The sequence below is a fragment of the Panthera uncia genome (assembly GCF_023721935.1).
Source record: "Panthera uncia isolate 11264 chromosome A1 unlocalized genomic scaffold, Puncia_PCG_1.0 HiC_scaffold_17, whole genome shotgun sequence".
Taxonomy (NCBI): Eukaryota; Metazoa; Chordata; class Mammalia; order Carnivora; family Felidae; genus Panthera; species Panthera uncia.
The window spans coordinates 44,580,287-44,606,969 of record NW_026057577.1 but is presented as its reverse complement, the minus strand read 5'-3'; the positions used below and the strand labels follow the sequence as shown (position 1 = coordinate 44,606,969).

The 26,683-nt window shown below is 36.2% G+C and overlaps 1 protein-coding gene across 5 annotated transcripts in view; it reads left to right on the top strand.

The window, feature by feature from the left end:
• The window catches only part of ERCC8 (ERCC excision repair 8, CSA ubiquitin ligase complex subunit), a 62,347-nt gene extending 38,950 nt beyond the window's left edge, over window positions 1-23,397 (top strand). For all 5 annotated transcript variants that reach the window (XM_049648551.1, XM_049648550.1, XM_049648554.1 and 2 more), the window contains 3 exons: window positions 7,531-7,728; window positions 14,520-14,600; window positions 23,199-23,397. In XM_049648551.1, the coding sequence (XP_049504508.1) occupies window positions 7,531-7,728; window positions 14,520-14,600; window positions 23,199-23,267 (348 nt within the window). In that variant the 3' untranslated portion in view covers window positions 23,268-23,397. The remainder of the gene's footprint in view (window positions 1-7,530; window positions 7,729-14,519; window positions 14,601-23,198) is intronic.
• Window positions 23,398-26,683: the final 3,286 nt, after the last annotated feature.

Genomic DNA, 26,683 nt, shown 5'->3' with positions numbered 1-26,683 from the left:
AGGTACCACTTTTATTACTAAATTATAATTTAACTATAAGATCAAAATTGTTTACACTAGATTGCTAATCTCTCATGTGCTTTAGGAAGTACTTCTGCTTCTGCATCATATCTCAGACTAGAAACTCAGGCATTGCAAACTTTAATTTAAAATCTTCCATTCATTATACTGGTACCATGTTTCTAATCAGGTCACACCTTTCTTTTCTCAGTTTATTCATTTGTTTAATAAATATTAAGTACTTCTTTTCCAGGCAGTATTATACAGCAGCAGACAAAACATAGGAGAGTCCTATCCTCAAGGAATTTTAATTCTAGGGAGAGGAAGACAGACATCTAACCATCACTCAATAAATAGGTGGATGGATAAAATATATTTTAGCTGTAGCAAGTGCTACGAAGAAAAGCAAAGCAAAGCAAGGCAAGTAGCATAGAAAGTATTGGGAGGTTGGAGTTGCAGTTTTACACAGGGCAGTCAGAGTATGTCTCTCTCAGAAGATGATGACATTTGGCCTGAAGGAAATGAAGGAATTTGCCATCAGATATCTGGAAAGGAGAGCATTCCAGGCTGCGGAAGGAAGAAAATACAAAGACTGTGAGGCAGAAGCATGCTTGGGATACCCAGGGAACATCTAAGAGGCTCTTGTGTTGAAATAGAGGAAGCAAGGAGGAGAACAATAGGAGATGAGGAACAGAAGAAACAGGCACCAGATGATATAGGCTTAGAGGCCTTTGTAAGGGCTTAGGCTTTTTCTCTGGGTGAAATAGAAAGCCACTAAAAGCCTTTGAGTGAAGAAGTGATAGGGTCACTTTGGAAAGGTAGGTTGGCATGTGCATCAAAGGTGAATGTGATAAGTATAAATGGTATTGAGTATATATATAAAAATTGTTAATATGATTTTATTCCATTTTCTCTCCTTGAAGATGATACTCAGACCTTATAGGTTTTTGCTAGCAAGTCCATTTCATGAATAGTGTGTTTAGAATGTAATACATTTTAAAATTGACTTGATGTAAGTAAAAGATGACTAGAGTAGTCCAGAAACTCACCTTCAGAGGACGACTGGGGACATTGATCCCAGGAAAAGCAATTCTCAGAGGAAACATGCTGTTTTCAAATATTTAAACATGGTCCGACAGAATTGGAAACCAGTTTTAGTCCTGCTATTTAGTAATTTGGGACATTAGTCAGTTTGTTTAAGGTGACATTATGAAGGACTATGGTAAGAGTTTCAGTGTCTCCATCTTGTAAAGAGGGGTTATTATGTACCTAAACAATAATTTTAGGGATACTAAAAGAATGTCAAAAGTAGTACTGTACCTGTTAAATAGTAGGTATACCATAAATAACTATTTTTATTGTATCATATTGCCTTATTAGGACCCTTGTTAGTTTTGAAAAGATATATATGGATTGTGTCCATTGGCAACAATAGAATTTGTACCATTGACGTACTTTGATAGTACTCTTAATGGTATAACCTCTTCACCCATTGTATGCTTTTATGAATTCAATAATTCATCACTTACATACAACACCCAGTGCTCATCATAACAAGTCCCCTCCTTAGTACCCATCACCCATCTAGTCTATCTCCCACTCACCTTCCTCCATCAACTTTCATTTTTTTCTCAATTGTTAAGAGTCTCTTATGGTTTGTTTCTCTCTCCTGTTCCTCCCACCTCTCCTCATATCTATTTTGTTTCTTAAATTCCACATATGAGTGAAATCATGTGGTATTTGTCTTTCTCTGAGTGACTTATTTTGCTTAGCTTAGGACATTCTAGCTCCATCTATGTTATTGCAAATGGCAAGATTTCATTCTTTTTGATGACTAATATTTCATTGTCTGTGTGTGTGTGTGTGTGTGTGTGTGTGTGTGTGTGTGTGTGTGTACCACATCTTTATCCATTTATCAGTCAATGGAAAGTCAATTTGAGCTTTCTCCATGGTTTGGCTATTGTTAATAATGGTGCTATAAACATTGGAGTTTGTGTGCCCCTTTGAATCTGTATTTTTTATCTTTTAGGTAAATCTTTGTTTTTTCTTTTGCTTCCCTTTTGTTCTTAAGAGGGATTCATCTTTTACATCTCCATTATCCTTTTGCTCTTCAGTAGATACTTCTAAATCTTAAAAATGAGTATCAAGATAAAAGACATAAGTTAAATAAGAAAAGTTTATTTAATCTACTCCTAACCTTAAGGTTGTAAATACATTTGTTTTCTTCAGAAAATTCTGAAGCTTATTTTTAATTTTTATTTTTTTAAAGTTTATTTATTTATTTTGAGAGAGAAAGAGCAGGGAAGGGGCACAGAGAGAGGGAGAGAGAGAGAATCCTAAGCAGGCTCCATACTGTGAGCATAGAGCCTGACTCAGGGCACAAATTCAAGAACCATGAGACCTGAGCCAGAAGCATGAGTTGGAAGCTTAACTGACTAAGCCACCTTGGTGCCCCTGAAGCTTATTTTTTAATGTGGTCTTTTGAGTAATTTTCTTTACTTTTGATTTGGGGATTAGATACTCTACTTCTTCAGAAATACTTTTCATCCTCTTCCCCATTGTGACTAACGGCTCTGGACCTACCTCAATAGCTTTTGCTGCTTTTGTTTTGTAATGTGATATATAAAAACCACATTGTCACATTTTCCACTCTTTCAATCCAGCTGTGAGTAACATTTTTGGGAAATAATTCTTGTGATAAATTATAAGCAGTATTAAATGTATAAGGATTCTGAGAAAGTGAAGAAATTTTTACTTAAAATATTTTTTAAAAAATTAAATTTTAAAAAGACAGGGGCACCTGGGTGGCTCAGTTGGTTAAGGTATGCTGACAGCTCAGAACCTGGAGCCTGCTTCAGATTCTGTGTCTCCCTCTCCATTTGCCCCTCCCCACTCATGCTCTCTATCTCTCAAAACCAAATAAACATTGGAAAAAAATTTTTTTAATTTTAAAAAGATATATAAGTGCATGCTTCAAGTAGATATATTATTACTTATATCTTCTGTACAAATACTATCGTGAACCTAGGTTTATTAATTAAAGATTAATTTCTTATTTTTAATAAAAATGAGATTAAAAATCGAAATTCTCATGTTTTCTTCTAATACCTTAATGGATTATTTTGCAGGCTTCTTGAGGTGTGTGAACTGTACTCTGGAAACCATTGCCTTAGAGAACGTAACAAATACTTATAGGGAAAATTTACAGAGAGACAGCTTTTGGCACAGCAAAAGAACAAAAAATTTATAGTAGCTATTCCTGTGTTGAATGTTTTAGATAGTGGTATTATCATTCACTAATACCAATGTCTAAAACTGGGAATCTATCCTTTATTCTTCCCTGCTCTTTATCCCACCTATTAAATCAATTAGACATCCCCTTAGTTCTTCCTTCTTCATTTTTTTTCATATCTGTCTTCCCTTCCTGCCTCACTCTGGGCCCTCATGATTACTCCATTTAATTACTCTAACATTCTAACTTGTCCCAAATTTATCTCCCAGTGGAAGTCTTTCATTGTTTCCTCAGTGCTTACAGGTTATTAAAACCGAATGCTTTTGCCTGTTGCACACAAAGCCTTCATAAGTTGTATCTGCTAACTCACCAGCTTTATATCTTGCCACTTTCCCATTTTTTTTCTCTGTCCATACTGAACTACTTAGAGGTCTTAAAAAATACCTTGCTCTCTTGCTTTTCCATTCTGCTGTACAAACTCCAGACCTTGCTTTGGAATACTGTTCTCCTTCCTGTCCTGTTTCTCAGATTTCAGGGTTCATCTCAGGCACAACTTCTCCTTAACTCCTCTAGTCTTGCTTAGATGTCTTCAAGTACCCAGTGCTCACTTATATTAGAATGCATTGTGATCATCACTTAATGGAATGAAGGAAAAATAATTTAAAACATTGTGGCATAGTGGTTTTTGATTAGTGTAGTCTAGATTCACTTTCTGATTCTGTCATTTGCTGGCCCAAAGACCTATGAGATGCTGACTATCTCATAGTATTGTTTTGAGTATTAAATGAAATAACACATGTAAAACATTTAGCACTTTGATATTTACAGCAAATGTTGATGTTCAGTAAATGTTACCTATCATTATTATGATTATGCTGATCATTGTTTAATAATAAAATGAGCTGCCTTGTGATGGAGTCTGTATCACTACAGGTATTCATTTAGTGACCAGATGTATGTTTCCTGGAACAATAAAAGGGATTCATAAGATAGGGAATTGGATTTGCCATCAGCCTGTCCAAAGTCCCATATCATCCTCCCCTATCAAAATCTTTTCAAAGTCTGTATGTATCACCTTTAACACATCATAGCCAAAAGTAGCCTCTTCCTCTACAGTACTTTCATAATAATAGACATCATGCTATTTATCAAACATTGCTTTTTATAGTAAGCATACATAGTCATAAAATGGGAACTTTAGACAGTCACCTAGAATAATGTATGACACGTAGTAAGCAATAGTAAATGATAGATTCCTCCTTTCCTTAACCTGTTATTAGAACTTTATTCCACAGGTATTGAAAATTTGGTAATTCCAAATTATCATCAAAATATGTATCAAAATATTGATAATTTTTAGTCCACAAGTGATTTGACCGTAGCAGTGAGTTATGAAGATTGATGGGATAGTAAGTTGCAGAATGGTTTGGAATGGGGACACCTAAGAAGAAAGAGGTGTCAGAGAGCTGGTTCAATCTTTGTACCTCATTCATCACTTCCCAGTTCATATTTGAGAAGGAATATAGTTAGGTAGGTCATCTGATGAATGTGAATAAGGTCATCACAGTCAAGCAGTTCAGAATTTTTCTAGCAGGAACAGAGAGTTTGTAGTTGAGAAGATGTGTGTTTTTTTTTTCCCCACACTCCTTCTATACATGCGACTATTTGTAGAATGACACTATATTCTATGAACCGTTGCACCTATATGATCAAAGACACAAATGAGAGAATGTTGTACTTTTAAATATATATAGGAATTAATAAATCTAGGGGCTTACTGGATACCTTTATGTTCTAGGTGTTCTCATATGTGTTATTTCATCTGGTTTTTCACAGTAACTCTGGTAAATTGATGTTATTTCTATTTAACAGATTAGAGTAATGAAACTTGGAGGCTAAATCATTCATTAGCCTCCATTATAATCATTCATTATCATTATAATCATTCATTATCATTACTCATAATGGGCAAAAAAAGAAAAAAAGGAGAGAGAGAGAGAAAAAGAAAAGGTGACAGGGGGTTGGGTAATGGAGTGGGTTTCTACAACCCAAGTCTCCAGACTATAAGTTTAATATTCTAATGTTTCATTTTGCCACTGCTGTGGTGGGATAGCTGAAGGCGTATGCTCATCTCTGTCACATGTGAACCTGAAGGGTGGGTGAGGCAAGTGTGGTATCCACATATTATCAGCACATGTCCATTTGGACCTCAGTACTTGTTAATATAGAAGTATACACACACACACACGCACACACACACACACACACACACACACACACTCCCAACTAACCTTTCTGAAAAGAGAAAAAGGTAAATTACTGCCTGTCTAAACCCTAGTATTAACTATAGGAAAGGGAGACATAGGTGATCTTCATGCTCATAATTCTCAAATGATTAGCTACTCATTTTATACCTACCCTAAACTGCTAAATCTAAATTATCAGCAGGAAGTAAACCTATCAATTTCTTTTTTTTTTTAATGTTTATTTTTTATTTATTTTTGAGAGAGAGAGTGAGAGCGAGTGAGTGTATGGGGGAGAGGCAAGGAGAGAGGGAGACACAGAATCTGAAGCAGGCTCCAGGCTCCAAGCTGTCAGCACAGAGCCCGATGTGGGGCTTGAACTCACGAACCATGAGATCATGATCCAGGCCGAATTCGGACACTTAACTGACTGAGCCACCCAGGTGCCCCCTGACTATCAATTTCTTTAGCCCAAAGCTTCTCACATTTTGATGAGCCTATAGGTCACCCAGGGATCTTGTTAACATGAGGATTCTAGTACAGTAGGATTGGGATAGGAGCTGAAAGTTCGCATTTCCAATTGCTGAGGAGATGCGGATGTTGTTGGGTTTGCACCTTTGGCATATAGTTGCAGAATTTTAATTTTTGTCCTAAATCCATAATTATTTATATAGAGTTGCAGTTGTATACACACTGTGTTCTCTGCTTTTTTTACACATGAGTTTTATCCTTATTTCCGGCATATTTTTCATAATTATGGTTTTTAATTACTATATAAACTGAAGGTTTGTTATAACATTATTAGGGATTTACATCTATTTTTAGTTATTTTTGCCATTCTAGATAATGCTGCCTTGAATTCCTCTGGGCATATAGGTTTTTGCTGTTTAATTATTTCCCTAAGATAAATTCCCAGGAGTAGTTTCTTGGTCAAATGGTAAGAATATCTTTCTTGCTTAATGGGTACAGAATTTCAGTTTTGCAAGATGAGAGTTCTAGGGATTGATGATGATGGTTGCACAAGAATGTGAATGTAATGTCACTTAACTGTACACTTAAACATGGTTAAGATGGCAAATTTTATGCTGTATGTACTTCACCACAATTAAAAATGTTTTGAAATAGGGGCACCTGGGTGGCTCAGTCAATTAAGTGTGAGACTTCGGTTCAAGTCATGATCTCACAGTTTCTGGGTTTAAGCCCCACATCGGGCCTTCTGCTATTTGCACGGAGCCTGTTTCGGATCCTCTGTCTCACTCTTTCTCTGCCCCTTTCCTGCTCTCTCTCTCTCTACCCTTCCCCTGCTCGCTCTCTCTCTCTCTCAAAAATAAATAAAACGTTAAAAAAATGTTTTAAAATAAAAAGGTGATTCCCCACCCCACCCCCCATAAAGAACATTTTGTATTTTGTTGCATAATAAATCGTTTGGCCTTTTAGAAGAAATAGCCTAATTACAGTGCCACCAACATGTTTATCTCACTTGTAACAGTATGCAGTATTTTGTGGTTTCTTTTTTTTTTTTTTAATTTTTTAATGTATATTCATTTTTTGAGAGAGAGGGAGACAGAGCATGAGCAGAGGAGGGGCAGAGAGAGAGGGAGATACAGAATCCGAAGCAGGCTCCAGGCTCTGAGCTGTCAGCACAGAGCCCAAAGTGGGGCTGAAACTCACAGATCGCAAGTCATGACCTGAGCCAAAGTCCGACGCTCAACTAACTCAGCCACCCAGGCACCCCTAGTTCATGGTTTCTGGAAATGTTTGTTAAATCATAAAATGATTATTCAAGGTTGCCTTAATTTGCATTTTATTTCTGTTCTGGCTTAACATTTGATTTTGTGGATTTTTTTTTACTATTTGTATTTTCCTCTTATGTGAAATGTACATTTATGTCATTGGCCCTTGTTTCTATTAGGACATTGATCATTTTCTTTAGATTTAATACAGCCCTTTCTGTTGTATGTTATAATATTTTAAGTAAATATTTCTTCTAGTCTTTGGTTGTCTTTTTAATTCAGATTTAAGAAATGAGTAATGCTATGATTTTACATCCTACAGGTAAACTATGGAAAAGTTTGTAATGACAGTAGAAAAGCATTGAAATTCACTGTCTCCGATGGCTGCAGTTCAGAATTTGTTTTCGTGCCATATGGTAGCACCATTGCTGTTTATACAATTTACTCAGGAGAACAGATAACTATGCTTAAGGGACATTATAAAAGTGTTGACTGCTGTGTATTTCAGTCTCATTTCCAGGTAAGAATGTTACTTAAGGGAATTTAAAATGTTCAGTTAGCTAGCTTGCTAGGCTAGTTGTATATAAAAGAGTAAATTGTGATTTCAGTCTGAGGAATTATACTTTTAATCCACATTTGAGCTAGGGTTTATGTAATAGAGGATAATATAGGATAAATTTTTAGATAGTATGGGATATTTGTATGAGTCAATATAATATTGTGCAACTTGACTGAAATAAGTCTTTTCTTCTGCATATGGGCTCCATTTATTTGGCAGATGAAAATCTCTAGCAAATTAAAATAATGTCTTACAGGCAGTCTTTTGGGAAAAGCTGTAATACACGTGTCTAATCGCAAAATATAGTTTTTGTATCTTGATTTATGTATATGTGAATCTGTCTCAGATTTTCTTTTATTTTCTGCCGGGGGCTAGTCAGATTGCTTTTGAGTTGATGCAATTTACATAATTTCTTAAATACCTATGCTTAAAAACCTATGGATGTTTGTTTTAACATCCTGACCTTTTTCTTTCATCTTACCAAGGAATCAGGTTATTTTTTTCAGAGAATATTTGCGCAGATTACCTCCTGTGTTCCTTTAAATGAGTCTCTTATAGAGCAAGAATATTGGTATTTTCCCTATTTTGTAGGTAAAGAAAATGAGGCTCATGAGAATTAAATACTGATATAATGAACATTATGGATTATTAGAGCTAGGAAGGATTTTATCACCTGGTAAAGCTCTTAATCGTTTATTCATTACTTAATTTGTGTCTGACACAGTGCTTATTTTTCAGCCAGCACACATCAGTATGCCAGTAGCCAGTATTAAAATATTCAAATACATATCTTACTGTTTGTTAAAGAGCTGTTGCACCAAGCCCCCTAGGTGGCCTCTAGCTTCACCCCCTCTCCTGAGGCCTCCTAGATTATACCTCAGCCCAGCAACTAACAGGGACCTTCAGGACCCTGCTCTCACTCTATGGCTATTATCTCTTCTGATTTGTCAGTATCCTGATGTAAGAGTTAAATATTTTTACTTTTTTATTTTTTTATTTTTAATTTACATCAAAGTTAGTTAGCATATATTGCAATGTTTTCAGGAGTAGATTCCAGTGATTCATCCCCAATGTATAACACCCAGTGCTCATCCCAACAAGTGTCTACCTTAATGTCCCTTACCCATTTAGCCCATTCCCTCCACCTACAGCCCCTCCAGCAACCCTGTTTGTTCTCTGTATTTAAGAGTCTCTTATGTTTTGTCTCCGTCCCTGTTTTTATATTCTTTTTGCTTCCCTTCCCTAATGTTCATCTGTTTTATATCTTAAATTCCTCATATGAGTGAAGCCATATGATATTTGTCTTTCTCTGACTTATTTCACTTTTTATAATACCCTCTAGTTCCATTCGCATTGTTGCAAATGGCGAGATTTCATTCTTTTTGATTTCCAAGTAATACTCCATTATATATATATATATATATATATATATATATAATGTACATATATATATATATACACCACATCTTCTTTATCCATTCATTTGCTGATGGAAATTTGGACTGTTTCCATACTTTGGCTTTTGTCAGCCTTTTAGTGCTGCTCTAATTTAGTTTTACTTCTGAGAGAAGACTAAAACACCAGAGAAGTGACAAGACTTGCCCCAAGCTGCAAGTAATTATTCATAGAGCATGGTTATCTATTCAAAGAAATACTTAGAATACTATACCTCTGTTCTTGTGCAGAGCCACATAGAGATACAGCTAAGATTTTAAACTGGGTATCCTGACTATAAATTATTGCTTTCCGCCAAATCAGAACTTCTTAACAGGTGTGCCTATAATGGACTAGAAATGTGCCAAGATACCGATGCCCACCAGTTCCTGGAATAGCTGAGACAATCTGGGACACCCAGGAACCTGAGGCAAGTTGCCTCCTAGTACCATTTCTCTAGGCGTTGCGCACTCCTATTTGAATCATTACAGCATATCAGAAAGCTTCCAACTCTTATCCCATCATATCTATTATGATTTTTGAAAAGGAAAATAATTATAAGTCTCAAAAATAAAATAGGATAATACTTTGCATCTATTTAGCAGCAGAACCCTTTTCCAAAGTAAATATTATACAGAATGTACTATCTGAAGACAAAATTGATATTTATAGTAATTCTATCATAAATATAAAAATCTAACAAGATATATGTAACATCAAAATAGATAATGATAATAATGGATTTTACCCATTGACTAAAATAGGAATCCATGAATCCATTCAGGTATAAGTAAGTAAACTAATAAATTGGAAGTCTAATGAGGAGTGGGATATTGCCATAGTCCCAGAATACCTCCCTGCAAAATATTAATTGCAAAGGTAAAATGTGTACTTTTATCTTGAAGAAGCCTGACATATATTACCTTAATTAATCAAAATTAGTAACCCAGTTACATGATATTCCTTCTGTGATAGTACTGACAAAGCTGCATCACCTGAATTTAAGCATGAGGAAACAAGAAAATTTGAAGGACATTCCACAAAATAACTGGTGTGTATCTTCAAATTTGTCAATGCCAGGAAAGCCAATGGGAAGAGTGAAGAACTATTCCAGACTGAAGGAAAGTTAGGAGACATCACAACCAAGTCTAGCCTGTGATTTTAATGTGGACCCTTCTGCTATAAAGGACATTTATTCAGACAATTGGTGAAACTTGAAAGGAGTCTAAGAATTAGCTGGCAGTAATACATGGTGAATTTTTATATTTTGCTGGATACATTGTAATTGTATAGGAGAATCTCTTTATTCAAAGGAAATACATACTCAACTATTGAGGATTGACAGGACTGGTTGTCAAGTTAGTCTCACATGTTGAGTTTTTTTTTTTTTAATCTAATTTCCCAAATGAATACCTACACTTATCCCCAAAACTTCAGTATTTCAAATTTTTTCCATTTAATTAAAGTCTTTATTAGTCATTCTAAGTGCTATCTCTTGTAAGCTCTCTTCTTTGAACATCTACAGAATTTCCTTTGTACCAGTGTGGCAATACTTAACCACATATTGCCTTGTAAACTTATCTGACCAAGTTACCTTAGAGATATGTGTGTGTGTGTGTGTGTGTGTGTGTGTGTGTGTGTGTGTGTATCTTGCCTTCTCAGGAAATTAAATTGATCAAGGGCACTGAACATTTGAAAATATCTTTGCATCATCCACAATTAGTGTAACTATATATTCTAGATTTAACAATGCAGTCTATAGAATTTTGTTCCCTTTGGGAAGTTTGATAATGTACAGCTAAATCTAATTTACTTTAATATTTTTATATTTATATTTCCTATAAATAATTTTATTATCTTATTTTCCTTTTATCTAGAAACTTTCCTCTTTTTTTTAGAAAAATATTAATTGTATCATGCTTCAAATAGTTTTTGAGATGAAAAATAATAAAAAAATAAATAATTGCACCAGCAGAGCAGGAAAAAAGTTTACTATTAGAAATGTTTGTATAATTGGGATAGGACTTCTTCCACCACCGTTCCCTTTTTAAAATTTTTTTCAGGGTTACTTCAATGAAAAATCAAAGCATACCTGGTGGAAGGTCCATCTAGTTTTCTTCCCTCACACTATGACTCTTTAGTTTATATCCTCCTTTTGCCTGTTGATACTGAATATTTGCCCATGTTGTTAAATGTTCTTAAAAAGCAAATGTAATGGAGGAAGAACAAATATTGTTAAAATGTCAATACTACCCAAAGCATTCAATGCAATCCCTATCAAAATAACACCCGCATTCTTCACACAGCTAGAACAAACAATCCTAAAATTTGTATGGAACCAGAAAAGACCTTGAATAGCCAAAGCAATCTTGAAAAAGAAAACCAAAGCAGGAGGCATCACAATCCCGGACTTCAAGCTATACTACAAAGTTGTAATCATCAAGACAGTATGGTACTGGCACAAGAACAGACACTCAGATCAATAGAACAGAACAGAGAACCCAGAAATGGACCCAGATACCTATGGCCAACTAATCTTTGACAAAGCAGGAAAGAATATCCAGTGGAATAAAGACAGTCTCTTCAGCAAGTGATGCTGGGAGAACTGGACAGTGACATGCAGAAGAATGAACCTGGACCACTTTCTTACACCATTCACAAAAATAAACTCAAAATGGATGAAAGACCTCAATGTAAGACAGGAAGCCATCAAAATCCTCGAGGAGAAAGCAGGCAAAAGCTTCTTTGATCTTGGCCACAGCAACTTCTTACTCAACTTACTCAACTTCTTGCCTCTTGTCTCCGGAGGTAAGGGAAACAAAAGCAAAAATGAACTACTGGGACCTCATCAAAATAAAAAGCTTCTGCACAGTGAAGGAAACAATCAGCAAAACTAAAAGGCAACCGACAGAATGGGAGAAGATATTTGCAAATGACGTATCAGATAAAGGGTTAGTATCCAAAATCTGTAAAGAACTTATCAAATTTAACACCCAAAAAACAAATAATCCAGTGAAGAAATGGGCAAAAGACATGAATAGACACTTCTCCAAAGAAGACATCCAGATGGCCAACCAACACATGAAAAAATGCTCAACATCACTCATCATCAGGGAAATACAAATGGAAACCACAATGAGATACCACCTGACACCTGTCAGAATGGCTAACATTAACAACTCAGGCAACAACAGATGTTGGTGAGGATGCAGAGAAAGAGGATCTCTTTTGCATTGTTGGTGGGAATGCAAGCTGGTGCAGCCACTCAGGAAAACAGTATGGAGGTTCCTCAAAAAACTAAAAATAGAACTACCCTATGACCCAGCAATTGCACTACTAGGTATTTATCCACGGGATACAGGTGTGTTGTTTCGGAGGGACACATGCACCCAGTGTTTATAGTAGCACTATCAACAATAGCCAAAGTATGGAAAGGGCCCAAATGTCCATCGATGAATGAATGGATAAAGAAGATGTGGTGTATATATATATATATATATATATATATATATATATATATATGTGTGTGTGTGTGTGTGTATATATATATATATATATATATTTATACACACATACAATGGAGTATTACTCAGCAATCAAAAAGAATGAAATCTTGCCATTTGCAACTACGTGGATGGAACTGGAGGGTATTATGCTAAGTGAAATTAGTCAGTCAGAGAAAGACAAATATCATATGACTTCACTCATATGAGGACTTTAAGAGACAAGACGAATTAACATAAGGGAAGGGAAACAAAAATAATATAAAAACAGGGAGGGGGACAAAACAGAAGACACTCATAAATATGGAGAACAAACCAAGGGCTACTGGAGGGGTTGTGGAAGGGGGGATGGGCTAAATGGGTAAGGGGCACTAAGGAATCTACTCCTGAAATCATTCTTGCACTATATGCTAACTAATTTGGATGTAAATTAAAAAAAAATAAATAAAAGCAAATGTAATGGTTATATAATATCCCATCTTATGAATGCAACATAAATTTATATATAAACCGTTACCCTACTCTTGGACATTTATTTCCATATTTTGTTATTTAAATATAATACTGCTAATATCCTTGGGTTTCATGCATGTCTTTGGCATGACTTCTTAGAAACACATACAGGGGCACCCGGGTGGCTCAGTCAGTTAAGCGACCGACTTCATCTCAGGTCATGATCTCGCAGTTTGTGAGTTCAAGCCCTGCGTCGGGCTCTGTGCTGACAGCTCGGAGCTGGACCCTGCTTTGGATTCTGTGTCTCCCTCTTCTCCTTGTGCTCTGTCTCTCTCTGTCTCTCAAAAATAAATAAATGTTAAAAAAAATTTAGAAATGCATACAAAAACTTTTGTCATGTATTGAGATTCCCTTCTCCAAAAAGATCATGCCAATTTATACCATCTTCATATGAGAGTATCTATTTCACTGCCCCATAGGAATGTTTTTAGTACTAGCAATATGACATTCCTTAAGTTCTTAAATTTTTTTTAATGTTTTTATTTATTTTTGAGTGAGAGAAAGCATGAGAAGGGGAGGGGCATAGAGAGAGGGAGACACAGAATCAGAAGCAGGCTCCAGGCTCTGAGCTGTGAGCACAGATCCCAACATGGAGCTCAAACTCATGAACCATGAGGTAATGACCTGAGCCAAAGTCGGATGCTTAACCCACTGAGCCACCCAGACGCCCCATTCTTTAAGTTCTTTTGGGGAAGGGAATGAACATCGTTCAGGCGTGTGTAAACAGCATATTCATAAAGACATTGACAGACTGTGCATCAGCCCAAGCTTTCCCTTATAAAAGAAACTTCTCAATAAGCATGGCATATGGTTCTTAAAGCTCTTCTGTTGAACAGTAGCTAGTTAGGCAGCTAAATAGTGAGCTAAATAATATTTTTTGTGAACTTCTGGCCTATTAGCTAGAAACTCACACGGTTTCTTTATTGATGTCCTTATTAAAATTCATTTGTTAGCAGAGAAGGACAAACTCTTAATTCCATTTTTTTTTCCTCTTTCTACTCTGACACTTGAAATAAATGAATACTATGATTGATAAAAACCACTAGGTTGTTGAATCTTTTTGTGAAATTTTCACATTAGCAAGCTCTGACATATCCTAACAATATTTTAAAATACAGAACACGGCTTTACTGCATCTTAAGTAAGCAAACAAAGGGCATCAGCTCACTTTCTTTGGGGAGTAGAAATACAATTAATCTAATTGGTCTAACGTAAGAATTAATTATTTAAATGACCTAGTTCATTTCAGATTGGCACCAGCTTTAAATTGACCCACAATCACGTTTCCTTTCTGTGTTATAGGAACTTTATAGTGGTAGCAGAGACTGCAATATACTTGCTTGGGTTCCATCCTTATATGAACCAGTTCCTGATAATGATGAGGTAAGTCATATTTATACAACTTATACAGTGACTTGTAAATCATACAGGAAGTAGTTTTATTAATTTGGTTCATATGAGAGAGACTTTTAAGGTATTTCTTGCTGTTTTCAGACTGAAAATAATTTGCCTGTTATAACACATTTGGAAAATCCAGAAAAATATTGAAAGAATGACATAAATTTCTAAAATTGAATTACTATTAAAACTTTTATTTATTTCATTGTTTTTTTTTCCCTATGCATATGTGTTTTTTTTTAAACATAGTTAATATACTTGGACATAGGACTTGGCATTCTACTTCACTCAATAATGAGTCTTTTTTCCATGTCATTAATAACTCTTTGTAAATTTTTTTTAATAATATAGCATGCTTTCATCTATATATCACAATTTACTTAAATATTTACATGTTAGGATACATTTCTTTTAATAATTATAAACAAATCAAGGTAAATATCTGTTCATAAATTGTTTATATTTCTGATTGCTTATTTGGTTAAATTCCTAGAAGTAGACTTTATCTCTTGAGTTACCGTATACAACATTTTTAAGCCTCTTTATTCACACTCTCAAATTTTACCAACTTACACTCCTAAGAGCAGTCTGTTAGTAGTATAAATTGGTATAAATATGACCTATGATCATGGGAATAAAATGTAGTAGGTAGGGATGCCTAGATGGCACAGTCGATTAAGCCTCCAACTCTTGATCTTGGCTCAGGTCATGATCTCACAGTTCGTGAGTTGAAGCCCCGCATCATGCTCTGCACCGATGGTGTGGAATCTGCTTGGGATTTTTCTGTGTTCACTTCAACCCCTATGTCACATAAGCCCCTCCCCCGCTTGTGTGCATACACATGTGCATGCTCTCTCTTTCTCTAAATAAATTAATTAACTTTTAAAAAATGCAGTATGTAAACAAAGATGAATAGGACATGCTCCCTGGTCTTAGGTAGTAGCTTCTGTATTTTTTTTACTCTGTATTACGCTGTCCAAAAGTGATATCTTTCCCACCAAAGATTCTTTTACTAAGCACTGTTAATCATCCCTGTTTATCTTAAGTTTTAGGATACAAGAAGTCAGATATCTAAAACCAACATTTACGTATATAATGTTTTAAAGTTGAAAATATAAATAATTCAGTTAGAAACACCTTGACTTAATCTTACCAAGTCATAGTATAAAAACAAAGCATCCTAAATGGAGATGAAAGTTATTGATAGAGCAAGTTTAAAATTCTGAAAATATCTTTCATATATTTAGTTCCTTTATGAAAACATGACTCTCCAAATCACATGGAAATGAGTTTTTATGGGGGTAGTTGATGCCATTTAGCAGCTATTGAAAAAATATATTTCATACCTAAATTTGCAACTGCTTTGGTTTACTGCAGTGGAAAGCCGGTGAATTATTTTCTTTTGGCCCTAATCCAAATGAAAGAGAAGAAAAACGCAAGATGAATCTTCAAGCACCTGGCCAAATGCTGTATGGATATTGTCAGATTTCACCACATGTCTAATTTGGTTTATTATGGCTTTGATTAGTTTTAGTGTACAGCTGCTTTTAAATGACTGGATGCTCTTCTGTAGCAAGCTTATATGGCCAAATACTTTGGTATAGCCATTTATATTGCATTATTTAATTGCTGTGTCCTGCTGTTTGGGAATTACTGTGTACATTAAATCCAAGTTAAAACACTACAGCCTATGTTAGGAAGTATAACAATCATTTACCAAATGAAAACAATAAAAATAAATTAAATCTATGACTTACATACGGAGAAAGGATATTAGAAGAAAACTAAATTGCTTAATTTATGAAGGTAGTCTTTGCCTCTGGTGGCTTATTTATTTCTTACTATGTAGTTGTAGTGATAGTTTGAACTCCTCATCTAGAAGGATTTTTGCATATAGGAAATTAAACTGAAGTAGGAAAGCAAATAGAGATGCCCGAAAAACAAGTTAGCCTTATATTTAAGTTTTAGAGCAATAAAACCTTGTCTTTTAAAATCTGTTTATACGCTTTAAGGTAGACATCATTTTCATAAAATGGTATGTGCTAAGATTATTTTCACAAAACTTTAGTTCAAAAGATTCCTGTGAATGTAGGTAGCACATGACTGTGATCATGATGCAGATCCCAGAAGAGAAGTCCATCTTCACCAAACCCTACTCCTCACATGTGTATTTACTATTTAACTCATATTTTTAAGTGTTTGTATCTCAGCTATCAAATAAATGATGCTGCAGTTTCCAAGAAATGTGCAGTAATATGCTTCAAAACAGAACACAGACACACATACGTACACACACACTCACTTAGTCTTCAGTTTTAGGTAAACTAATAATAATACTGGTAACTGGGATTGAATCCCTGTTCTGCCATCCATTGTGGATCAGGAACAGGTTTATGGTATCACCAAACACCAGAATCATGAAGCAGATTGTTCTTCAGTTTCCTTTCAAATCCACCCTTGAGATTAGATTTATTTCCCTATCAACCAACATATAATCCCTTAGAGGTATTTCTTCTGATATCCAAAATAGAGGAGGAGGGCATTGGGTAATAGAGACAGGTTTTATGATCTTAAGCATAGATTAATGTATTATTTAAGTGGCAGGTGGTTTTTTTATATTCTGAGTACTCTGCCTTCCTTTTGCCCTCTTTTCCTGAAACTCCTAACCATTTTTCCCTGCCTAAGATCTATAAGGTGGCTACATTATAGTTTAAATCTGACCTCTCATCAAGAATCATACTTTATTTTTTTAAGTTTGTTTGTTTGTTTGCTTATTTATTTATTTTTTTAATGTAATTTATTGTCAAGTTAGCTAACATACAGTGCATACAGTGTGTTCTTGGTTTTGGGAGTAGATTCCCGTAATTCATCACTTCCATACAACATCCAGTGCTCATCCCAACAAATGCCCTCCTCAGTGCCCATTACGCATTTTCCCCTCTCCTTACCCCCCACTCCATCAACCCTCAGTTTGTTCTCTGTATTTAAGAGTCTCTTATGGTTTACCTTCCTTCCTCTCTGTAACTATTTTTTCCCCTTCCCCGAAGGTCTTCTGTTAAGTTTCTCAAGTTCCACATATGAGTGAAAACATATGATCTATTTCTTTCTTTGACTGACTTATTTCACTTAGCATAATACCCTCTAGTTCCATCCACATTGTTGCAAATGGCACGATTTCATTCTTTCTCATTGCCAAGTAGTATTCATTCCATTGTATATATAAACCACGTCTTCTTTATCCATTCATCGGTTGATGCACATTTGGGCTCTTTCCATAATTTGGCTATTGTTGAAAGTGCTGCTATAAACACTGGGGTACATCTGCCCCTGTGAATCAGCACTCCTGTGTCCTTTGGATAAATTCCTGGTAGTACTATTGCTAGGTCATAGGGTAGATCTATTTTTAATTTTTTGAGGATCCTTCATATTCTTTTCCAGTGCAGCTGCACCAGTTTGCATTCACACCAAAAGTGCAAGAGGGTTAGCCTTTCTCCACATCCTAGCCAACATCTGTTGTTTCCTGAGTTGTTAATTTTCACCCCCTGACCGGTATGAGGTGGTATCTCAATGTGGTTTTGATTTGAATTTCCCTGATGATGAGTGATGTTGAGTATCTTTTCATATGTCTGTTTGCCATCTGGATGTCTTCTTTGGAAAAGTGTCTATTCATGTCTCCTGCCCATTTCTTCACTGGATTATTTGTTTTTTCGGGTGTTGAGTTTGGTAAATTCTTTATAGATTTTGGGTACTAGCCCTTTATCTGCTACGTCACTTGCAAATATTTTCTCCCATTCCATCCGTTGCCTTTTAGTTTTGTTAATTGTTTCCTTTGCAGTGCAGAAGCTTTTCGTCTTGATGAGGTCCCAATAGTTCATTTTTGCTTTTATTTCCCTTGCTTTTGAAGACGTGTTGAGCAAGAAATTGCTGCAGCTGAGGTCAAAGAGGTTGTTGCCTGTTTTCTTCTCTAGGGTTTTGGTGGTTTCGTCTCACATTTAGGTCTTTCATCCATTTTGAGTTTATTTTTGTGCATGGTGTAAGAAAGTGGTCCAATTTCTCTTCTGCATGTTGCTGTCCAGTTCTCCCAGCACCATTTGTTAAAGAGACTGTCTTTTTTCCATTGGGTATTCTTTCCTGCTTTGTCAAAGATTAGTTGGCCATACATTTGTGGGTCCAATTCTCGGTTCTCTATTCTATTCCATTGGTCTATGTGTTTTTGTGCCAATACCATACTGTCTTGATGATTACAGCTTTGTACTAGAGGGTAAAGTCTGGGATTGTGATGCCTCCCATTTTGGTTTTTTTTTTCAACATTACTATGGCTATTCAGGGTCTTCTCTGGTTCCATACAAATTTTAGAATTGTTTGTTCTAGCTTTGAGAAGAATGCCGGTGCAATTTTGATTGGGATTGCATTGAATGTGTAGATTGCTTTGGGTAGTATTGACATTTTAACAATATTTGTTCTTCCAATCCATGATCTTGGAATGTTTTTCCATATCTTTGTGTATTCAGTTTCTTTCATAGGTTTTCCACAGTTTTCAGCATACATATCTTTTATATCTTTGGTTAGGTTTATTCCTAGGTATTTTATGGTTCTTGGTACAATTGTAAATGGGATCAATTTCTTGATTTCTCTGTTATTTCATTATTGGTATATAGAAATGCAACTGATTTCTGTACATTGATTTTGTATTTTGGGGTGCCTGGGTAGCTCAGTTGGTTAAGCATCCAAGTTCAGCTTAGGTCATGATCTCACAGTGAGTTCAAGCCCCGGGTGGGGTTCTGTGCTATAAACTCAGAACCTGGAGCCTGCTTTGGATTTTGTGTCTCTCCTTCTCTATCTGCCCTTCCCCTGCTCACACTCTATCTCTCTCTATCGAAAAGAAATAAACATTTAAAAAAATTTTTTTAAAGAATCTTACTTTATTTTGATAGTCACACAGTACATAGATGTTTTATTTACCACTTTGTAGATATATACAGTTGACCCTAAACAATCAGGGGGATTCAGATACTGACACACACCCCCATGCAATTAAAAATCCTTATGTAACTTTTGAGTCCTTCATAGCTTATCTACTAATAGACAACTGTTGATCAGAAGCCTTACCCATAACATAAAACGGTCAGTTAGCATGTATTTTGTATATGTATAATAAACTGTATTTTTACAATAAAGTAAGCTAGAGAAAATAAAATGCTTTTAAGAAAATCATAAGGAAGAGAAAATACATTTACAATATTGTACTTTATGAGGCACCTGGGTGGCTTAGTCGGTTGAGCATCTGACTCTTGATTTAGCTCAGGTCATGATCTCACGGTTCATGAGTTTGAATCCCACATTGGGCTCCACACTGACAGTGCAGAGCCTGCTTGGAACTCTCTCTCTCTCTTGCTCGCTCTCCTTCTCTGCCCCTCCCATGCACTGTCTCAAAATAAACTAAAAAAACAGAACAATACTGTACTGTATTTATCCAAAAAAATCTGCATATAAGTGGACTTACATAGTTCAAAGTCCTGTTTTTCAGGGGTGACTATAAAATCACTTGCTGACATAGACAGCCCTGTACTCTGTCTGTAGAGGATTTCCAGTAATGACCAATAAGAAATTTATTATATATCAAGGTGTATATGGGGTAGATGTAAGGTTTGGTTTTCTTCTCCTTTCCCATTATTTGGACCTGGACTAGATCCACTCTAAATCATGGTTTTCTATCTCCATAACATTTACAACGATCTGTCAGTAGAGCAGGCATCCTGGTGAGGTTGAGGGGGATATGTTCAAGCATGGAAAGGATGTCCACTAGCAGATGTTATAGAGAAAGCTTAAATAATAGATGGTAGGTATACTGCATCTGTGAGTCGCAAACAATAATATGGGTACCATATCTATATACAACATTTCTACTATAGCTTTTAATTACAAGTGTGTCTTATTGGTGATGTTTCTAGCAATAAAATGTAACTGTAATGATAGTACTGTAATGCATTTATATTATCCTTTACTACTATAAACAGTAAAATTTATAGTATTTGTGTATTAGTACAGTATTTATCAAAATTGATCAGTATTTCAATTTTCACATAATTATTTTCGCTTCTTTGTTCACTGTAATAACAATAACTTACAATAAAATGTAATTTTTCATCTCTCTTGAGTCTTCAAATGAAATTTAAATATCTAATAAGTTATATCTTGGGCTTCCATAGTAGAGTTAGGAGGCATGACCTTTGTGTGGCTTATCCACTAAGGGACATTTTGGGGCCATATCTAAGGCAGAGTTAAAGACTTCTAAAGTTAGAGTAGGGGAGAAGAAATCACCTAACCCCCAAGGACAATACATCTTTATTTTTTAAATTTTAGTTCCAGTATAGTTAACATACAGTGTTATGTTAGTTTCAGGTGTACAACATAGTGATTCAACAATTCTATATATTGCTCATTGCTCATCATGATAAGTGTACTTTTAATCCCCTTCACCTACTTCACCCATCCCTGCATCTACCTCTCCTCTGTTAACCATCAGTTTGTTCTCTATAGTTAAGAGATATACATCTTTAAATTAACACTCACTAAACAACCTAACTTAATAGTTAAATTATAAACCTAGGAAGATAGGAAATTCAGTGAACATTTGTATGAAAAAATAAATGAACAGACTTCATTGTGGTACAATCATTGACTGCATATCAGTGGACTGTTGATAGATAGCTGAGGTTTGGCAATAGTTTTTTTATCTGGACATTTGAGATATAATGGAATTTTGTTTATACAACTAAGTGATGATAGCCAACATAAGGTTTAATAATGGTGACAATAGCAAACATTAGGTTTAGTAATAGATTCTGATCTATAGCTTTAACAGCCATAAAGAATACTTAAATTAATATGTCATTTTCTAACTATCCTGACTGATACTTGGGGAGTTTACTGGAAATGCTCACTTTTCTACTGTTATCATTGTTTAAATTATAAGATTCTAAGTCATCATATCAAAAAGGTGATGAGCATGCTTAGACACAGTTAGGGGTTGCTCTTAACATAAAACATTGCTGTATGTTGTACAAGGCACTATCTCAAATTATTTAAGAGTAGCCTTGGTGCTAATACATTATTGGGTTTGGGGTCTGAACACACTTGTAGCAAATGTAAAAGCTGCAGAATAAGACACAAATTTGGTTCATAATACCCAGATACTCAAAAAAATGAGACCTTCTTAAAGCCCTTGAGTCATTTGCCCCAGAATAGGAAGTTTGCTATTCAAAAACTTTCTTCATGGGGCACCTGTGTTGCTCAGTCAAGCGTCCAAGTTTGGCTCAGGTCATGATCTCACGGTTCGTGAGTTCGAGCCCCGCATCAGTCTCTGTGCTGATACCTTGGAGCCTGGAGCCTGCTTCAGATTCTGTGTCTCCCTCTCTCTCCACCCCTCCCCTGCTCACTCTCTCTCAAAAATAAACAAACATTAAAAAAAATAAAAACAAAAACAAAAACTTTCCTCAGAAAGTGAATTGATTTGAAATGTCACAGATAATTAATATTCCTCTAATTGCTGATTACTTTTATTAGGTACAACTCTAAACTTATAAGAATACTGTGATGTTTTGTTGTTTTATTTTTTATATATATATTTATTTTGAATGAGAGAGAAAGAGCAAGCACAAGTGGGGGAGGTACAGAGAGAGAGGGAGAAAGAGAGAGAATCCCAAGCATGCTCCGCACTGTCAGCAGAGCCCTACTCATGGCTCCGTCTCACAAACCATGAGCTCATGATCTGAGCCAAAATCAAGAGTCAGATGCTTAACCAACTGAGCCACCTAGGCACCCCTGTTTTGTTGTTTTAAATAAACACCATCCAAATGCATGTTACCTTGAAAACTCCCTGGAAAACCTATATGCTAATGACAAATATGTTACCATTTTTGACACATTTTTTATATACTTCTGAACTACTTTACCAGCTATCTAAACAAACAAACAAACAAACAAACCTCACTACTTAATAACTTTGGTCTTCGGACCAAAGATGGTGTTACTTAGTTTGATGAACATCTTATTCCCCTTATATGGATATTTGCTTATTTATAAAGTCAAGTCCACTTAAATAATAAAAAGTTGCCAACATTAATATCTTAGGCTATCAGGTCAGACTGTAGACCTGAGTCCATTCTTAGCATCCATTAACATGGATGTTAATGTGCTGTCTTCTTCACATAATTCCAAAGACGTGCAGAAACATAGCAGCATCATGGTATATACATAAATGCATTTATGTATATGTTTGTAAGGTGACTACTTTGAAGGAAACACAGATAATTTGGATAAATTCTGGCCTATTTAAAATGAAGCTACATTGCCTTACATTGTATGTGGGGTGTTTCTTGTAGCAAATGTAAAAGCTGCAGAAGAAGACACAAATTTGGTTCATAATGCCCACATACGTTGTATTTTATTTTAAATGAACAATTTATTTTATTTACTTTCAAAATACTGTAATTGCTTTTCATTTGATGTATTTCATAACTATTGTGAGCTTAAAATTATGAGGTAAGACAATCAAATTTTCCTTTTCCTTCCCTTTTTTAGCCTACAACCAAATCACAGTTAAATCCAGCATTTGAAGATGCATGGAGCAGCAGTGATGAGGAAGGATGACCATCAATCCTGAGTACTTCTGTGTCTCTGTTGATGAAACTTTTAAAATGCGACTGTTTTGTGTGGGTATTGTTTTCTTAACTGTCCAGTGACAGCTAAATTATCATTAAAATTGGAATTTCTTTTTTAATTTAAAAAGAAGTCTTCCTCTAAGCCACAAATAACTGTATTGCTTCTTTCTAGTTCCATAAATATACATGCTCATTGTAAATAATTCAAATGACTTTTGAACAGTCACCTGGAACCATATCACCCTAAGGTAACTACTACTCACATTTTGGTGGCCATTCTTCCATGCATCTTTTTATAACATAATTTTACATAATGGGATGTTTGGCATGTTGTTGCTGTCATGGAAGTTCCTCTCCTCCCACATGAGTGTCTCTCTCCCGATCCCTGACGGCAGTCCACATTATTAACCAAGTATGTGTGTGTGTTCTTTCACATTTTACAATCCTATATGGACCTATATAGACATAGATGGGGAAGTATTTTTATTTTGCAAAAATGGAACGTATACAGTTCTGTCTTGATTTTGTTTCCAGTTACAGCTCATAGGAGTCCTTGTTATTTGGTATAAATAAGCATTTGTCTATATTTTTGTTATTTTCTGTATTCCTTATACTCTGGCCTTTGGGGCCTTGATCCTGGTGACACTGCCCTCTCCCAAGACTAGCTAATTCCTAGGGATAACACAGGACTCCCTTGGGAGCCTGCCTTTCATATACAAACCAACCAATCCAGAGTCCATATCCCCAACCCTCATACACCAAGGCAATATTCTCCCTGCCCTAATTCACCCTAGGGCCACCCTTGTATGCCACAGTCTACTGAAATTATTCAAACTATCCAACACTAAACTTAGTGTACCTACCCTGCCTCTCTCAATCCTTCCCACAAAAATTCCAGTAAAGGCTTTGACCCATTCTTTGCCCTTTCCTTTGAGAGGAGGCCTCCTAACCAACCCTGGCCCTTCTCCTGTGGCCCTGCATAGCATGGTGTGCCAGGTCTCCTGGTTTTAGGGATTTGTGAGTATAAACTTCTTCCATCATGACCGTCTTCTCTGTGTCTGTATATCTTACCATACCTGCTGAGAACAAATCCCACATAAAAATCTTAACACAGTTGGCACAACAAGCTGGGTGATTTGACACCAAATGGAAATGGTATGTCCTTAAACTGCTCTTGGCTTAAAACTGTATCTAATAGTCAGTAGCCCCTGCCTGAAAGGGCACCCCTGATTTTGGTGCACTTGCAGCTTGGTGGCTTCTGCATTGCGTTGTTTTTTTGTTGTTGGGTATTGCCCTGATATCCCAATCTAAAGGGAACACTTGATGTATTTCCCCATGTTGGTGGACCACCCGGAGTCCAGGACAGAAAATTCCCTCCGAAGGGGATTAGGGGTGACCACCCTCCCAGTGCCATGGGAGTTGAATCCATTGACTGGGTAGCACTGACCAGCAGTGAGGCCATCTGAGTCATGGAGATGGAAGTACCTAGTGTCTAGGGCATAATCGTCTGCATCCACTTGCTGCTGTCTTAAGTGAGTTGTTCCTGTAACCACTGGGTTGTAAGAGGTCCCATCTCTGGAATTCTATAAATATACACTGTTTAATGAAAAGGGGGAGGAAAGGAAAGCTCTTAAGAGATGCTGCTTATCAGCATGCAAAGCATCTCATGCTCAAAACAAAAAAATGTTACAGGTAAAGTTGATGCCACCATTGTTCTCCAAGTTGTGGACTGTAGCTCCTCTAAGGTTGATTGGGACGTCCTGGACAAGGGCGCGGCGGCTCACAACAGACACCACTCAAGACCACCGGGAGCTTATTGGACAACATTTAGAAGATTTAAAAAAAGAAAGAAAGAGAAAAAATTGAGCTGCCTAGAAATACAAGTCCTTCTAAAGGATTCTGTTTTTTAAAAGGTGGGAGTGTGAGGCAAGGACTGATTATTCTGTGCACAGGGCCATCCCAGGGAAAAGTTGCCTAGAGATACCTGGGCCCTGCTTTTCCTCTTATCAGCCAGAAAAAGAAAGTGAAAACTGAATCTTCAGAGGGCAAAAGCCTGAAAAATGGAGAAAACAAAGAAAAAATGACTGCCACTATAGGTAGTCACAAGCCCAGGGGAAAAAAACAGGGACTTTCAGTCTTAGATACTAAGCAAATACCAGTCTAGCAAACACAGTGCTGGTCCTAAATTACTTACTGATATAAAAACAAAAGCAAGGGGCGCCTGGATGGCTCAGTTGGTTAAGCATCCAACTCTTGATTTCGTCTCACATCACGATCTCATGATTCATGGGTTCGAGCCCCACATCTAGCTCTATGCTGACAATGCAGAGCCTGCTTGGGATTCTCTCTCTCACTGTCTCTCTCTCTGCCCCTACCCCACTCACTTGGGCATGCTCTCTCTCTCAAAATAAATAAACTAAAAAAAAAAATTTTTTAACAAAAACAAAAAAAGCAGGCCCTTAAATACAAACAGAGAAAGAAAAAGGTAATTAAATAATATATACATATATCATAATAAAACAAAGTTTTATAATCCAATTGGAAATCCAAAATTTATATACTAAGATTAATATACTGAAGAATTTATATAACAAAAATATAAAGAGGTCACCTTATGATGGATTACTATAAGCATTAGTGTTGTGGTCCCATCTATTGGTCTCCCCATACCCAATACTAAATATTAGGATTACTGATTCTATTCAAATACTGGTAAATATTTTGCTCTTACAGAGTTGGTCAATGTGTTCTGTTTAGTGCCTATTTCAACAGCCTCTCAGCTGTAGTTTGCTGCCACCTTACAGGGACACAAGGAGTCTTTTTCAGGCTACCCATAAGGTACTTCTACAGCTTTTCTGTTGCATACAATCTGTAGACCAGATCTCAACTGCATCCGCCTTTTTCCAGGAGCACAGATACGACCTTACATTGATGGCATCCTCTTCCAAGGAGACTCATTTGATACATTCATTTAGGATATACATTCCAACATTTAGTACTTTTGGGGTTCTAATAGCAACATATTCTTTACTTACAGATTTTACTTCCAAATTAAAATCAACAGGGACTCCCATTAGTGCTCTCAAGGACTCCACTAAAGGCAACCTCTCGTCATGCCTCCAGGAGTCTCTGGACCTTTAGGATATCCATAAGCTGCCCGAGGACTTCTGATGCAAGAAACTGCCCCTCTTAGCCTTGTACTATACTTCATTAAAACAACAAATATATGCAGGGCTGTCTGGGAAATAGAGGCTCTCGCAGACCTTGAACCTGTCACCTTTCATACCCAGCAACCTGTTACTCTTTAGGTCATGGAAACGGCACACTGGAAACTCGATGTAGCTATCAAGGCCTCCTTAAGATAAGATGGAGCCAAACCTGGGCAGTCTGGTATAATGCACCTGC